The sequence below is a fragment of the Rhipicephalus microplus genome, chromosome 6 (assembly GCF_043290135.1).
Source record: "Rhipicephalus microplus isolate Deutch F79 chromosome 6, USDA_Rmic, whole genome shotgun sequence".
Lineage (NCBI taxonomy): Eukaryota > Metazoa > Arthropoda > Arachnida > Ixodida > Ixodidae > Rhipicephalus > Rhipicephalus microplus.
The window spans coordinates 115352542-115367257 of record NC_134705.1 but is presented as its reverse complement, the minus strand read 5'-3'; the positions used below and the strand labels follow the sequence as shown (position 1 = coordinate 115367257).

At 42.2% G+C, this 14716-nt stretch overlaps 1 protein-coding gene across 1 annotated transcript; it reads right to left on the bottom strand.

The window, feature by feature from the left end:
* Positions 1-6839: 6839 nt before the first annotated feature.
* LOC119186337 (uncharacterized) lies at positions 6840-13141 on the bottom strand. Its single transcript, XM_037434999.2, has 4 exons — positions 13016-13141; positions 12850-12938; positions 11632-11679; positions 6840-7265 (listed from the first exon to the last, which is right to left on the bottom strand). The coding sequence occupies exons 1-4, from the start codon at positions 13047-13049 to the stop codon at positions 6909-6911; spliced, it is 528 nt and encodes a 175-aa protein (XP_037290896.2). The 5' UTR covers positions 13050-13141; the 3' UTR covers positions 6840-6908.
* Positions 13142-14716: the final 1575 nt, after the last annotated feature.

Sequence of the window (14716 nt, the reverse complement as noted above, 5' to 3'; positions counted from 1 at the left end):
TTTAGAAAACAGCAGGTGGCCAAAGCATAAAGAACTATTGGTTAAGAAGAGAGTGAAGGAAACGGAGAGTGACATGTGGAGAATGGGCATGATTAAGAAGTCCGCACTAGAGATCTATCAAACTTTTAAGCAGGAAATTGCCAAGGAAAGGATCTGTGATAATACTCGGGGTAGTTCTCTACTGTTTGAGGCCAGGACGGGAGTACTGTGAACCAAGACATATCGGGCCAAATACGAAGGGGTAGACACGATATGCAGTGCGTGTGGAGAGGAAGAAGAAACTGCCGAACACTTGATGATGTTCTGTAAAAGGCTTCACCCTGTAGTTCAGCTTGATGGCGCAGAGTTTTTCAAAGCACTAGGGTTTATGGACAGTGAGGGCAAAATAGACTTTAAGCGGGTAGAATTAACTAGAAGGAGGTTATTCGATTGGTGGCTAAAGTCAAGGCACTAGTGTAAATTGAACCCTTCGCTGCAAAGTACGAATCCTCAACCTCACTATTTAAGGGAAAAAAATAAATCTAGTTTTTGGTTCATTAAGTATTACAGCTTGGTGGCACTAGCCACCGCCCGATCTAAAATGTACAGCCATATCCATCCATCCATCCATCCATCCATCCATCCATCCATCCATCCATCCATCCATCCATCCATCCATCCATCCATCCATCCATCCATCCATCCATCCATCCATAAATCCATCCATCCAATATATGATGAAAAGATGCGAGGTGGTGGTATTTGGAATGTTGAATAGATGTACGAACGGACACACAGACAGATGCATGGATGGACGCATGAAAGGATGCAGGGGCGGATGCATGGACGAACGCAGGACACGGACGCATGAGCAGACGCACGCATGAACGGTCCCACACATGGACGCATGGACTGACGGAAGCAAGAACGAATTGACGGACGAATGCTTCGCCCCACTCTCCACCATTCACTCCGTGGATATGCTGCCATTTTTTTTACCGCTAGACTAGACGGCGTGCGTAACAGCAGCGGAAGGTGCTCTTATCCACCCCACTCTTTAACAATAGACTAAGCCACCCTGGTGAGGCGTTCCTGACTCTCTACTGACTGCTCTCTCACTCTCTACTGACTGCCTATATTCAGCCCTTTATTCAAGGCAAGGGCAGGTCTCCACTCTGCTTGACTGGCGGTGGCTTCCTTGATGACACCCACATTTTTGAGGCTGTCCGCCTGGTCGTGCAGCCATGGGCGGGAGCCTTGGACACCCAACATACAAAACTAACACGCGTCAATCTGGCAAATCAGCTGGGAAGAAGTCATGAAGGTAGTACTCGGACAAGTGAAAGTTCAAGTCGTTTCTGGTGACTAGGCCTTGCGTTGTTTAATGCATGCGGTGGAGTAATCTAGTTTTCTTTCTGAAGAAGGCTTTTCTCGGTCTCTTTCGAAAATAAATAGATATGTAAGTAATGCCCACGAGGCAATTATTGCCATTAACAATAACAAAAGAAAGCGATCCTGCCTCTCACAATCCATAAACTGTGGCGTGCCCGTGGATTGGTAAAAAAACTCGAAGGAGCCGACTTTGTGGAACAGAAGTTTATTGCTGCTTAAAAACTCTCAACGCCTTTCAAATCACAATAAAATAACAAGCCATAACAAAAAAGTTATAGCATACTTGAATTCAATATAAAGACTCGGTAAGAAAAAACGCTCTGCACAGCTGCTCTAAAATCGAATATTCTGTGGCAGCGTTGAAAGACGCTGGAAATCTTCCAATCTGCCTTGAGCTGTGTGCTGCTGTACATGTGTGTTGGTTAGTCACCTATGTCAACTGAAGATCTATTGTAGTCGGTCGAAGAACACAGCGAAAACATAAACGGCTTCAAACAACAATTATTGACAAAAAAGCTCCTAAAACCAATCAATTCAAACTCAAAAAACTATAAATGAAAGCTCCATGTACAGCTGCTCTTAAGGTGGAGATCTGCTGAGAGTGTTGACAGCTACTGCCAACTTTTTTTTTCTGAACGAAGTACAGTACTTTTGTGAATGTGTGACGATTGGTCACCTACGTTATCTGAAGATGTATTGCAGTCGGTTGGAAGACGCAGAGAAAGCGTCGACAGCTTGGATTTAGTTTCATAAAATAGGCTATAGGTAAAATTGTTGAGACGACTACAGTTGATCTCAAATACAGAAATACTCGAAAACCACCTCCTTTGTCAATATTACTTGGCATTTGCAACGTTTCGGGTTTATTCCATTGCACTTCAGTGTGACACATACGTGCCCCTTTCTCATCTGCCCCGAAAATTCTGTCACACATAAGCCATTGCTAATAGTGCAATACTACACCCCTTATATTTTACTTAAGCCTTTGTGATCTCGAGAAAAATGTGTTACCAGTTTTGTAAGGGTGGTAATAGGGCTAAAAATAGACTTCAAATTTATTCAATTTATTACAAAGCTTCTGGATTTTACTCTTGTTTAGGTAGAAAGAATCAACCCTTCAATATGCTGGATAATTTTCTCTTCCTTCATTTTTTCAGCGAAGTAATTCTAACGCCTAGATGCAGTATTTTTGTTTTGTAAATTTCCCCGTTAACTCCAACGAATAATGCATCTAAACGTAATACCCTGTAGAATTGTCCCGTTTATCGCTAAGTGGTAATGGTGGTGACGGAATATTTTTCTTGATATTTTATGCATCTTGAGAAGTGGGCAGCTATTCAGGTATAACAACAATACACGATGATTTTGACAGCAAAATAAACCACATGCAAACGAGCCAAAAATGCGTAGAATATACGATGAAGTGCAGCTTTTCAGGAACAGAACCCAGGGTTATGAATAATCGCAACACGCGCAGCTTTAGGTGACTTTTTACGGCTAGAAACTAAGTGCGCGCAGCAGTATTTAGCAAGGCTTCAGGTGCTATCCTTTGGCCACTTGTTGCGGCTGTCGTTTGCAAAATGCCGGTCATTGCAATCACAGGATGGTGCTTTCATGTGCCACTGTGACACTCTTTTTCAAGTTTTTGTATTACTGACATGAGTCAGTGGGGCATTTGTGTTTTACTCTTTTAGATAAGTACTTGCTTGATATGGACAAAAAGTTATACTCCTTCTTTGTGATTTATATGTATACACCATGGCCGTTTTTCGCATCAATGCACCAAAAGCGTAAGGCAACGTAGAGAGGGTTAGGAAGCTACAAAGACGTACCGAGAGAAACACTGTCGTGTGAAAGACCAGTTTCTCGAGTGTTAAGCTTCAGTTTTGCTCTTTGAAATGAATATTGAATTCTAATATTGATAATATTCGGAACGTTTTTGTATTGTCTTGAAGCACTTTTAGTACTGAAAGACAAGTGAAAACACGTCCCCCATGGACCTTTTCAGAAATTGACGCGCGCCTTCCTACGGCCGCTGTAAAGCATTATGGGAAACCACAGCGCCGGCGGAGTGTCGTCTGCTCGCGGAAGCGTTGGCTCACCCCGTTTCCCACGGTGCGCGGTTGTACGAACGCATCGTTGCGGGAATGTCGCGCGTCATTACCCTGCTTCAATCTGCACTCACAGAAGAGGCACCACCCAGAGCAACATATATGCAGTCACAAAACACCGCTGTCCTTGACTTGTTAATGACTTGGAAAATTGCTCACGTACCCGCAAAAACGCCCATCGAATTGGAAATTTTTCTCGGCTTTCGCGGCGACTCGGTCCCCTGTGCTTCGTTGATCGTATTTTCACCCAGCGAAGCTTTTGTCATTTGTTTTATTGTCAATATGGCCGTACAGATTCTCTATTAGTAAATTATATCGGGGACTGTCACTCGTAATATCGTCACGTGCTTGCTCAAGAAAGAGGATGGCAGTTGTGCATGTGCCTTGAAGGACTACGAAATGGACGAAGAAGAAGAACTCGCTTGCGCGTTCTAATTAAAAAGATTGACCTGCTTCTGGTGCCTCAATCTCTACGGCAAGACCCCTGTTTTGACGTCGTGACAATATGCTTCCGCGTGGTACGCAATGCAAGATCATGAACCTCGCGAATGATAATGTCGAACTTCCACCCTTATAAGTGAGTTCTAGCGCCACTATGCTGTGTATATTTGAATGCTAATTGCCTGTTCTAAATGCTTCGTTTGAGAAAGTTTGCACTTCAAACACTGAGAGTAGTAAAAATCAGCTAGCAGCACGTCTATAGAGCGGATACTTCGCATGGAGTATTTGCTTTCAAACAGCGTAAAACCTGCGGTCTCTGCGTACTTCTTGTTTCCACAACTGTGAGTAGGAAATTAACCTACAAATTTTGGACCTGACTGCACAAAAGGTAATGACTAGTTAACAATTGGAAGAAATATGCAACAGAATGAGCGTCAGTGTACATAATTCACCCATTATTCTATTTTACTGTGTCGGCTCCCATGAAAACTCTTACATGAACATTCTTACGGTGCTAATACGCACTCACTGTCTGGGCACAGATGGTTCAAGTCAGACTGATTTACTGTGGAAGGCTGTTAATGGTCAGAATGACTTTAAAAGCAATTCGGAAAGCCTCATTCAGTGTGGTAAAAATATAGTTGGCCACAGCAGCGCTTCCATAAGCTGAAATTGTGAAAAAAAAATACTGACGGTGAGTGTAGCTTTTGTATGTATAACCGTTAAACTACATCTAGCGCTCCTTTGCCTTAACACAGAAGAAAGAGAGAGAGAGAGAGAGATGCACGAAGCAAAAATAGGTGAGGCCTCTAGGTTTATGGCAACCAAAAAGCATACGCGATTGAACGTAACCATGCAGTTAACAGCTAAATAAACACTACGTAACAGCGCAAAAAAAAAAACGCAGGTTTTCTCATGTATTCACCCAAAGCGACCTGAAGGCGACAGCCGTCTGATTCTTTTTGTTCAGTCATTTTATTGATCCTCCCCCCCCCCCCCTCTGGGAATGTTTTTTGCACCTAAAGTGGCCTTGCACTGATTTATGATTGGAGACATTGCAAACTTTCAGCACCTTACCTTGTTCTGGTCGGCCTCTGTGATTGGTGGGCCAATCACACGATAACAAAGCAGTGCAAAGCGATGATGTCGTTTCATGACGGGATTATAGGGCCATAAGAATGACCTTAAACATTCTGGTGACCCGTGATGTCACGACGACGCCATGTGGTGACGCCATCAAGCGATGATTTTTGCAGCACTCCTGTTGACGCCGACGCCGTGGGCACCAAAACCACTAACGGTCAATTTTGTTTTTAGGCAAAAACCTTAGATGCCTCATCAAACATGAAAGTCGACCGTTTGCGTCTTGCGTCGGTGACGTCGAGTGATCGTAAAAAAACCACCGCGTGATGACAACATATATGACGTCAGACATCGCCAAAATTGTGACGTCATCAAAACGTCACATGACTGAACGTGACACGTCATCGCATGACGTCCGAGCTTGGTGCAATGTGGTATCATCATACAGGCAATGAAATATCAGTTTTACACTGCCTCCGTTTTGAGAGGCAGTGAAAACCTCGTTAGGTACAGCAAGTTTTCAAAGGGCGTTGTGAATGGTTGCGGGCTGGGGCGTCGGCCGGGGGTGGCAAAAGGGGCACTGGCCCCCTTCAAGCCACACCGGCACGTGCCCACGCCCAAGCTACACCAGTGCTCTCTCCCAGCTGCGACGCAACAGTGGTTCGCACCCACGGCAAAGCCCTGCTGACAGTCATAGACTGGCGGGGTAGGATCAGTACACCGACTGAAAAGAAACACAAAATGGCCTTCTCTATCAAATCATCTTAGGCGGATAAATAGGGGACCCTGAGAGTTTATTACGTGGTATCTAAGCCTTTCGCCTTAACAAACTTGCGTAGTTCATTGCAGGGTAAGCTGCAAGTGTAAAATTCCTGCCCCGTAATCACAGTGAGGACACAGATAACAAAGGTCCAACTTAGCTGCACCACAAACATCGAAGCCGTGAGGTAGCACTAAGCAATGAACGAATAAAATAAGCGTTGGGGTTTAACATTCCGAAACCACCATGCGATTATAAGAGACGCCGTAGTGGAGGGCTCTAGCGATTGAAGCCCACGGGCCTAAGGCATTTCCGCCGCAATCAAAAATGTGGCCGCCGTGGCTGCTATTCAACCCCGTGACCTGCGGGCTAACATCTGAGTGCCTTAGCCACTGGACCACCGTGGCGGGTAAGCAGTGAGTGAAACGTTCAGTGACTTTCACGTATTATCAGTTTATCATATCCCAGAACCGAGCAAGCGTGTCCGCCATTTTCCTTATTCGGCATGGTTCAGTGATGATTACGGTTATTTGTGACGAACAACACAGTTTAGTATGCATGAATGAAAGTCAGAGCTGTTAGAAGAAGCGTTTCTTCACAATAGCCGCTTCTTACACCTGCTAAAACCACTCACGGCGCGCGATGAAAGCAGGCGAAAGCGGGAAAGCGTGTATACGTCGTCTGCTCTGACCGCCGGCGCTCCGCTCTCCCTTAATGCCCCAGCGCCGATCCACCATGGGAAGGCGCGGCGTTGCAATTTTCGGAAAGGTCCATTGGTTGCAGTATTTGTTTGCAGAAATTCTCATCAGTTGCAAATTTGTATACCTCGCAAATTGTTTTCGTCGTCCTGCATGTAATAAACATCTCTCACAGTGTTTAGAGAGAAAAATATGCAACCACTCGACACGTGGCTGGGGCAAATGTAATCCGATAGAGCGCGAAACATGAATGTTTGGCATAATTTTGCAAATCACTAAACACGTCCTTTTTAGTTGTCCAAGTTCTCGAAGTTCGACATTGCGAATGCTTAAAGGACCTCCTTTCTTCTGTTCACCAAATGCATATTCATTACATAAAGTGAGGCACCATATGCATCTTTATTACATAAAGTGTGATGCGCCCGCACAATTTTTCGGGTGCTTTCAACGGCGAGCACATCCCGTAAGACATGCAGCGTGACATTTATCTTTGCATGCGTCGTACGTTCGCGATGCAACGGAAATCTGGGGGATCCGGTCGAAATGTCGGGGTTCGGTGAAATTAGAGGCAGGAGTGCACGAGTCACGCGTCCGCTCGCAACGACCATTCTGCCTGCCATAGTGGCATGCTTTGTAGCAGTTCAACGCGCAATCCCGCATGCACAGCCCCCTTCGTTTAGTTGTCGCCGTGGGCGCCCTGGTGTTTGTTTCCGGCAGTGAGGAGCACAGGTTGAACCTTGTTGGGCAGATGCACTCTCCACGACAGCACCGGCCACGGCCTCCAGCGCACCATGGCGGCAGCTGTCATTGAAAAGCGTTCAAACAACAATGTTAGACATGGGTGGACAGCTTGGTTCATGTTCATAAAGATGGAAACGCAGCGCTAAAGTGAATGCGAAGGAAACAAAAAGCAGCGGAAGTCCTGTCTTTTTCAGTATCAGTTGTACTCGTTGAAGCACAACTTTTCTATTTCTAAAGACAACGTAATCTAGCCATCAATATAGGATGATGCTAAATAAGAAAAGATATGAAGAGTGCGCCAGCTGTCTTCTGTGAGATTTACAAAAAAAATGTCCATCAATTCTACGACTACGAGTCGAAATATTTGCTTTTTCGTATTACATGAAACAAATAAGACTAGTTTGTGTATTTCGCTTATTTGACTATTCCATCATATTAATGTAACAAGCTTCTAAAGCAAGAAGGCCAATCATAAAATGCTATGCAGAAAGTTTTACATCGATTTGTGATACACTTGATCAGACAGTTGAAATTGGTATCCGCCAATTATTAGTGTTTTTCTGCTTACTACAGAAGCCCACAAAATGCAAAAAACACAGCTTGTGACAAACGCTTTCACACTGTAATTGCAATGCTCTCTAACGTTTTGCGCATAAACGATATGCTTCTTTCGCGAAGGTTCGTGACAGCGATGCAGCGTATGCAGCGTCCCATGCAGATGCAGCGGTTATCGCACTTGACACTGCAAAAGTAAATGTGCGTCATCGCAGAGCCACTGTCATTGTTACTGTTTTGTCGTTGCAGCACTCAAGGCCCTGTGCTATGCTCGTTTGCACGGGTTTATCACGTGGTATCGCTTGTGTGTTGTTTGCGGCTATCTGTAATAACCAGAAAAACGCTAATAATCGACAGATATTGATTAAGAAACAACCTAATTTTGTGTTTTGTGAACTTAATTACAACGTTCTGTAAACAAATGTCTACTAGCTTCGTTGCCTCAGAAGTTTGTTGACTAAACATCTAAGCCAGCAGTTGCGTGTAAAAAAAAAACTTTACTTACTCGACGAAGTAGCCACACTCACTGGGCGCATTCTTATAGAGGGTGTGAGGAAAAGGTAAATACCCTGGCAACACTGACACTGTCAAGGAGCACAATAGTACTGTGCAACTATATAAGCAAAAAGAAATACAAATCGCGATGTTTTATCACCTTACTTACTTACAAAGATAGAGAGATGGAATACAGCAAAAACGCTGACATTTAGTACACCTTATGCACTTTGTGACATGCACTTCGGGAAAGAACCACAGACATGGCTACAGTTAAAACAGTGTTACATACACCCCGCCGTGGTGGTCTAGTGGCTAAGGTACTCGGTTGCTGACCCGCAGGTCGCGGCATCGAATCCCGGCTGCGGCGGCTGTATTTCCGATGGAGGCAGAAATGATGTAGGCCCGTGTGCTCAGATTCGGGTGCACGTTAAAGAACACCAGGGGGACGATATTTTTGGAGCCCTCCACTACGGCGTCTCTCATAATCATATGGCAGTTTCGGGACGTTAAATCCCACATATCAATCAGTCACTGTTACATACTATGCAGTGCTAACATGGTACCCTAACTCGAACCAGGGCCTTAAACTAATATGAGTTATACAATCTGTTCATTAAACGTATACTCGCATACAATCACAGCCTCAATTTTGTCCCTGTGTAACGAATAAATAAATTGTCATTCTAAAAGACCAGCTTCCTTATTTGTCTTTGAATCAATAACGTTATATATTACGTTGGAGGCCAGACGAAATAGCCCCAGAAATAAAATTTATTTCTAGTTAAAATTTGGCAGTTCATTTTTGCGAGGTGAATGTAAACTTCGCTAAACATTCCAATTATAAAAAAGACCCGTGGTGGCCTGTAAGGTGCATGAACACTTGCAAGCACTTCATCGGTTAACGTGCGTTTGCGTTAGATGAACGCTGCATCATATAGGACTTCACGCTTTGAAGTGCTAGTGGTGTGCAAATTCCGGGAGAAGCAGAAGGAAGAAAGTAATAAGCGGGAGGACAGGTAGATTACCCAGTTCCTGAACTGGCTGGCTACCCCGTGCTCAGAAAGAGGTAAGGGGAATTAAGTTTGGTAGGAACAAGATGTTATAAAGAGAAAGAGAGAAGACAAAAGATAGCAATACTCCGGGCGGATGAACTAATAAGCATTGTACTTGTAGGAAAGGAGGGCTGCAATTTACGAACAGGAAAAACTGTTACGGCACTTTTATACGCTTGGCTAATTACGCCTTCTTTTCTTTTCTTCCTTAAATATACAGATATGCTAGAGCAGTGTAGATTAACAGTATATGATGTGGCAGTATTTGTGAGTAAGCATGTGCCGACGCTTGGTCCGCCACCGGTTGTGTCGCGACGTCCAAAGAACCATACTACATGGCGAACGTTCGCACGATACTGCCATCACAGAATAAAGCCGTAGTTGTATCAAACATTGGTTGCATGACCTTGAATAGCAACATTTATGCGCGTGAGGCTTCACTTTGAACATGCATCTCAGACTTTTCTTCTTTTTGCAATCGCACGCACTTATATGAACAGTCCTAGCACATTATTTTAGTTCTCGTGATGTAAAGAATATTAGTTAACCTAATATAATATCCCTGCCCTTTATGCGTTATACGTGCGAAAAAGTGTAAGAGCATTGAGTATAACATCTTAAGCTCATCGGAGAGGTAATTTTGAGGAGTATTTTCCCCCGTTTGAGATACTCAACAAAGCTTTTCTTTTTAACACTACATATCAAGAAGCTGGGAATGAGACGAACATGGAAGTTTCGCCACCAAAGGCGAGAATGGCTAAAAGTTTTTTACTCAGATTCAGAGGGTTTATACAAGGATAACATAGTCAAAATAATGTAGGCTATACAGAATAATACTATAAGTTTTGTTGACATCATGCTACAGAAATCATCACATTAAAGCTATGGTAGAATGCAGCCTATATGCGTTCACCGCTTTGCTGCAAAAATGTAGGCAATCTCTAGGAGTCCTAATCCACAGTATGAAAATTCCGCGCAGGCCTCAATTTTTCCGGCAAGCTTCCAAATGTTTTCTTAAGTTCTATCCTTCATTGACAGACTGCTTCAAAAGTCGTTCACGAGAAACGCACTCACAATAAATTATGCGTAACGCGGGAGAAGCGTTGCAAAACAGGTTGCCCTATTATGAGCCGCATGACGCCTGACGGGCGCCATTACGAGATTGTATTTTGTGGTTCATTAATGTAGCTAGTTGGGCAAATTCCTTCACAGTTCTATGTAAGAAAATGCGAGCAGTTCACAACAAAAACAAAAAAAAGTTACAGGAGATACCAATATAACGAAACGGAGAGAAGAAGAAAAAAGAGGCTGAACTATTAGCTGACATTAGGTCAATGAAAAAAAAACACAACAACAAATCACGTTGAAAGGTATTTCATGGCTACATACTTTAATCCTTCTTCAAGAATTATTTCCATGAGTCGCTTGCCCCCGAAGGCTGCACTCTGATTTAGAGGCATGATAATGACGGGCATCGTACGTTCCCCACGTTTTCGACATCAGTAATTCCCTCTTCTACTTGTTTCATCCATAGAGCGCATTACTACCCAATCGATAGGGTAAAAGACGACACTACGCCTTGTCTTCACAAATCTTCAATCTATATACTTTTTATTGGAAACCTTGTCGCGACTCTCCAAAAGAACTGAAATGATAAACTGCAGCTCATGCAAACAATACGTGAATATAAATACGCAATATTGTACCATTCAGTGCCGAAATAATTGCAACAGTCACGTGTAAATACCACTCAATAAATAAATCAAATAGTCGTACTAGCGTTTAATCCAAAGTACTGAAGTGTTTTAATATCACCTGAACGAATGCTTAGCACTTTCAGAGAGTACTGTATGTCTGGTGAAGTAAAAGTAATTAACAAAACAACTTTGACATTATTATGTAAGCGCTTTTTCCAATCTGTGTATATGTAGTTTTTTTTTCTTCGCAACTAGTTAGTGTTTTACTTATAAAAATGCACATGTTGGTATACTAATGTTTTAATTCATTGAGCAATCTTTTCACACAGATGCCTTTCACAATTTTTCTTTTTTCGGAGTGGTGCTAGTGACATAAGCTATTCGTTCAACTACAAGTCAGCAATTCAGTTTTTTTTAAATAAATACGGCTTTCTTTTTATTCTATTCACTTTATTATGCAGCCAACGACGCTGATGCTAAGCGCTGTAACGTATGAAGAACACGCGGTACAAGCCTTGCGTCCTATATACGTTGTTTTCAGCATCCACGAAGTTGTATAGCCTCTTGATATTTTTAGCAGTCAAGTGTGTTTTGCAAATCAAGAGCGTGATAATCAATTTTTACCTTGCATTTTTCGTGGTCTCTCAAGTCAAGTCCACATAACTCGTAAGCCTGGTCCAAAAAAAAAAAAAACCAAAGTTAGAACAGCTCGCTAGAGTTCATACAGTTCGTACACCTCGTAGCTGTCTGATATTCAATGCCTTCTGAATGAAAATTATCGCACAAAATTGGCATTTTTACCATGCCAGCAAGGAATATTCTGTTTAAGAAATAATCAACTCGTGCAAATAGTGTTTCGAATTTGAACAGCTTTGAGCATTTTTTGTTATTTTTGTATGCAATTTTTTCTATTATATAACCCATATATTGATAATACAATATGTTACATTATCGTGTTTATGTGCTGATTATTCTTTCTTTAGTAGTAAATTTTTCACTTGCTTTTGATGATTCCTTTGTAACTTTTTTTCAGTATTGATTATTTTATTACTATATGTATTATTCATAAGGTTATAGGTAATCAACCTTGATCGTTATTCCGAATACTTTTGCTACACTTTTGGTTATTAGAGCACTAATGTAGGCATAAGAAGTCCTCATCATAGCTTCTTGAATGTTTGGGACTTCTTGCTGTATATGCCAATTATGTAATTTCAAGGAAATATCTGATAAACTTGACTTGACTTGAATTTCTTATTATAATTCACTGAATGTTTGTGCCTTATAGCATTATAGTTATCAATCTACCTGTAGTAACATTATAGCTACGAATCTCTTTGAGAACAAAGAACACAGTAAATACTATTGAGAACTACGACCTTATTCACTCCTACAACACTGAGCAAAAAAAGATACAGCGAGCGAATGGTTTTTCGTGTTTTCTCAACAACCCAAAATGATTTGCCAATTTCGGAAAGTTACCACGTGTCTGCTGAGAACGTTGGCATAAGGCTATGAAATAGAAAATCAAGCATACCAGTAGAATAAGGCCCTGTTTATTTTTGCGAATTCACTTTGTTGAAAATAAAATTTACTCTTCTACGAAATAGTAGGATTGACCATGGCTTCTAGAACATGCTGTCAATATTACAAGTCCCCTGTGCCCCTGAATGATGTGTCGATAGAAACAAACGAATGCGAAAAGTTTTCAGCAAACGTCAGTAGAGCAGCTTAGAAGAGAAGCATACAATTGAATATCTACTCTATAGGGCTACTTACAAGAAGAGTGTTGATATAATAAACTTCCCCTAAATTTTTCTGAGATTGCATGAGTGTTATCACCTTGTCTGCCGGAGGCTTCCAAACCGGATACACCGTGCGTCTCGTTCTGTTTTGTTTTATTGAGGTATCAGAGGAACCTTGACAATACCCTGCAAATTAAGGAACAATCACCGCCTGTTCATTTTCTTCATAGTCGTAGAAAATACGAGTTTTCGGTAGTACTTACCGCACAGCAGAAACAATAGCGGAATCCAGTTCATCTTGTTTTGTGACACGAACCTTGCCTTGCGAAGGTTTTTGGGAGGCAAGAACGAAGCAGCTACGAATTCCCCCTCTTATCTTGCCGGTAACGCAGTTTACGTCTCTCTGTTCGTGCTTTGGCACGTGCCGTTTTTGATACCCTCCAGATTGACCCAGTTTTTCTGCTTGTTCAGGTGCTCTTTTCACAAGCATGCGTCGTAAATTTTCTCAGAATCTGGGGCCGCACTGCGTATTCCGTGCCTAACTTGCACAGCCCCGGTGGGGAACGATTTTGGTGGTTTTCGTACTTATGTAGATCATGAGGGCAATAACCTGGTAGGGGTTATGAATTACATCGACTGGGCTGCCAGATGTACATCTATGTTTGACCTTAATGGGACTGTTTGGAAACCTTATGGGAGCTCTTTATTCTTTTAGTGTCTTTATTATATATAACTTCCGTTGCTTGGTACACGTCTTTGTGTTTAGAGGTGTGGCAGCAAAGACAAACAAAAAACAAGAAATAACAACCAGTGCTCACCACTGTAGCCAACAAATTTTCGGAACGTACCCTATGTCGCGGTCTAAATTGCACTACTTTACCATACGGAACTTCTCTATTACCCTACATTTCAGCCTAACACTTGAGCATAGCGCAGCGTATCAATAAACAGGTTCAGAATTCACTTCATTGTAGCACATGCAGACGTGTAGTGGCACTGATACCGGTAGCTACTTTTAAAACTGGTTTGAAAACATTTCGGAGAGAGAATAACGAACAGGAAATAGAGAAAATTAGAAGAGGAGGAGGAGGAAGAGCAAGAGGACGGAAATGCAAGAAGGTCAACCAGATGAGCGTCCGGTTCGCGATCCTACGCTGGGAAAAGGAGATTACGGGATTAAAAGAAAGAAAACTTGTACATGGAAGGAGAAAGGGTTCCGGAATTTGTAATGAAAGAATGTTAATCCACGGTAGAGAAATAAACAGCGGGAGACTCATGAGAAGTATTCGGCTAGTGAGTAAGCGGTAAAATCATAAACAACATTAAGAGAGGAGGAAGAGATATATTAGATAGCAGAGATGGAATGAAAGCCGGCTGCGGGCAACCGCTGGAAAGGTAAAGGCGAAATGAGTAAGGGTAAACCACTCACCATAATTCAAAGAGATGTGCTTCGCTGTTTGAAGCGAGGTGGGGTTACGTTGTTACGCGTGTAGTTGTAAAGCGAAATTTTTTGAAGCGAAATAAATAGGCATGCTCGATTAAAGCCGGGAAATGATGGAGCGTGTTTAATTGATTGTGAAGACAGTTACCAGGGTGCATGTAAGGACGAGAGCCTATGTATAAAACCTTGGGTTTTAAGGATAACAATAGTAAATAAACTGGCGTCTATTAAAATAGGTTCAAGATGTATGGGGACTTTTTCGTGTAAACGTACGTAGGTGGCAAAATAAGCGGGTAAACTAACGTTAATCTGCGCTAAAGCCCTTAAAGTTGCAACGTGAACTGGTGAGTTTTTAAAGGACCAGGACCCTACTTTTTTCAGAGTATAATAGGTCGTAACTAATATTCATAGTAATATAACATTCGAATAATAATAATAATAATAATAATAATAATAATAATAATAATAATAATAATAATAATAATAATCGCATGACATTGGTGAAGCGCAAACGACCACCCCA

Bases quoted from the DNA above. Each gene is read 5' to 3' on its own strand.
- LOC119186337 (XM_037434999.2), bottom strand. From the start codon at position 13,049: ATGAACTGGATTCCGCTATTGTTTCTGCTGTGCG. The intron at 12,939-13,015 runs GTAAGTACTACC...CTTAATTTGCAG, and splicing joins GCTATTGTTTCTGCTGTGCG to GGTATTGTCAAGGTTCCTCT. The intron at 7,266-11,631 runs GTAAAAATTGAT...TTTCAATGACAG, and splicing joins GAGACCACGAAAAATGCAAG to CTGCCGCCATGGTGCGCTGG.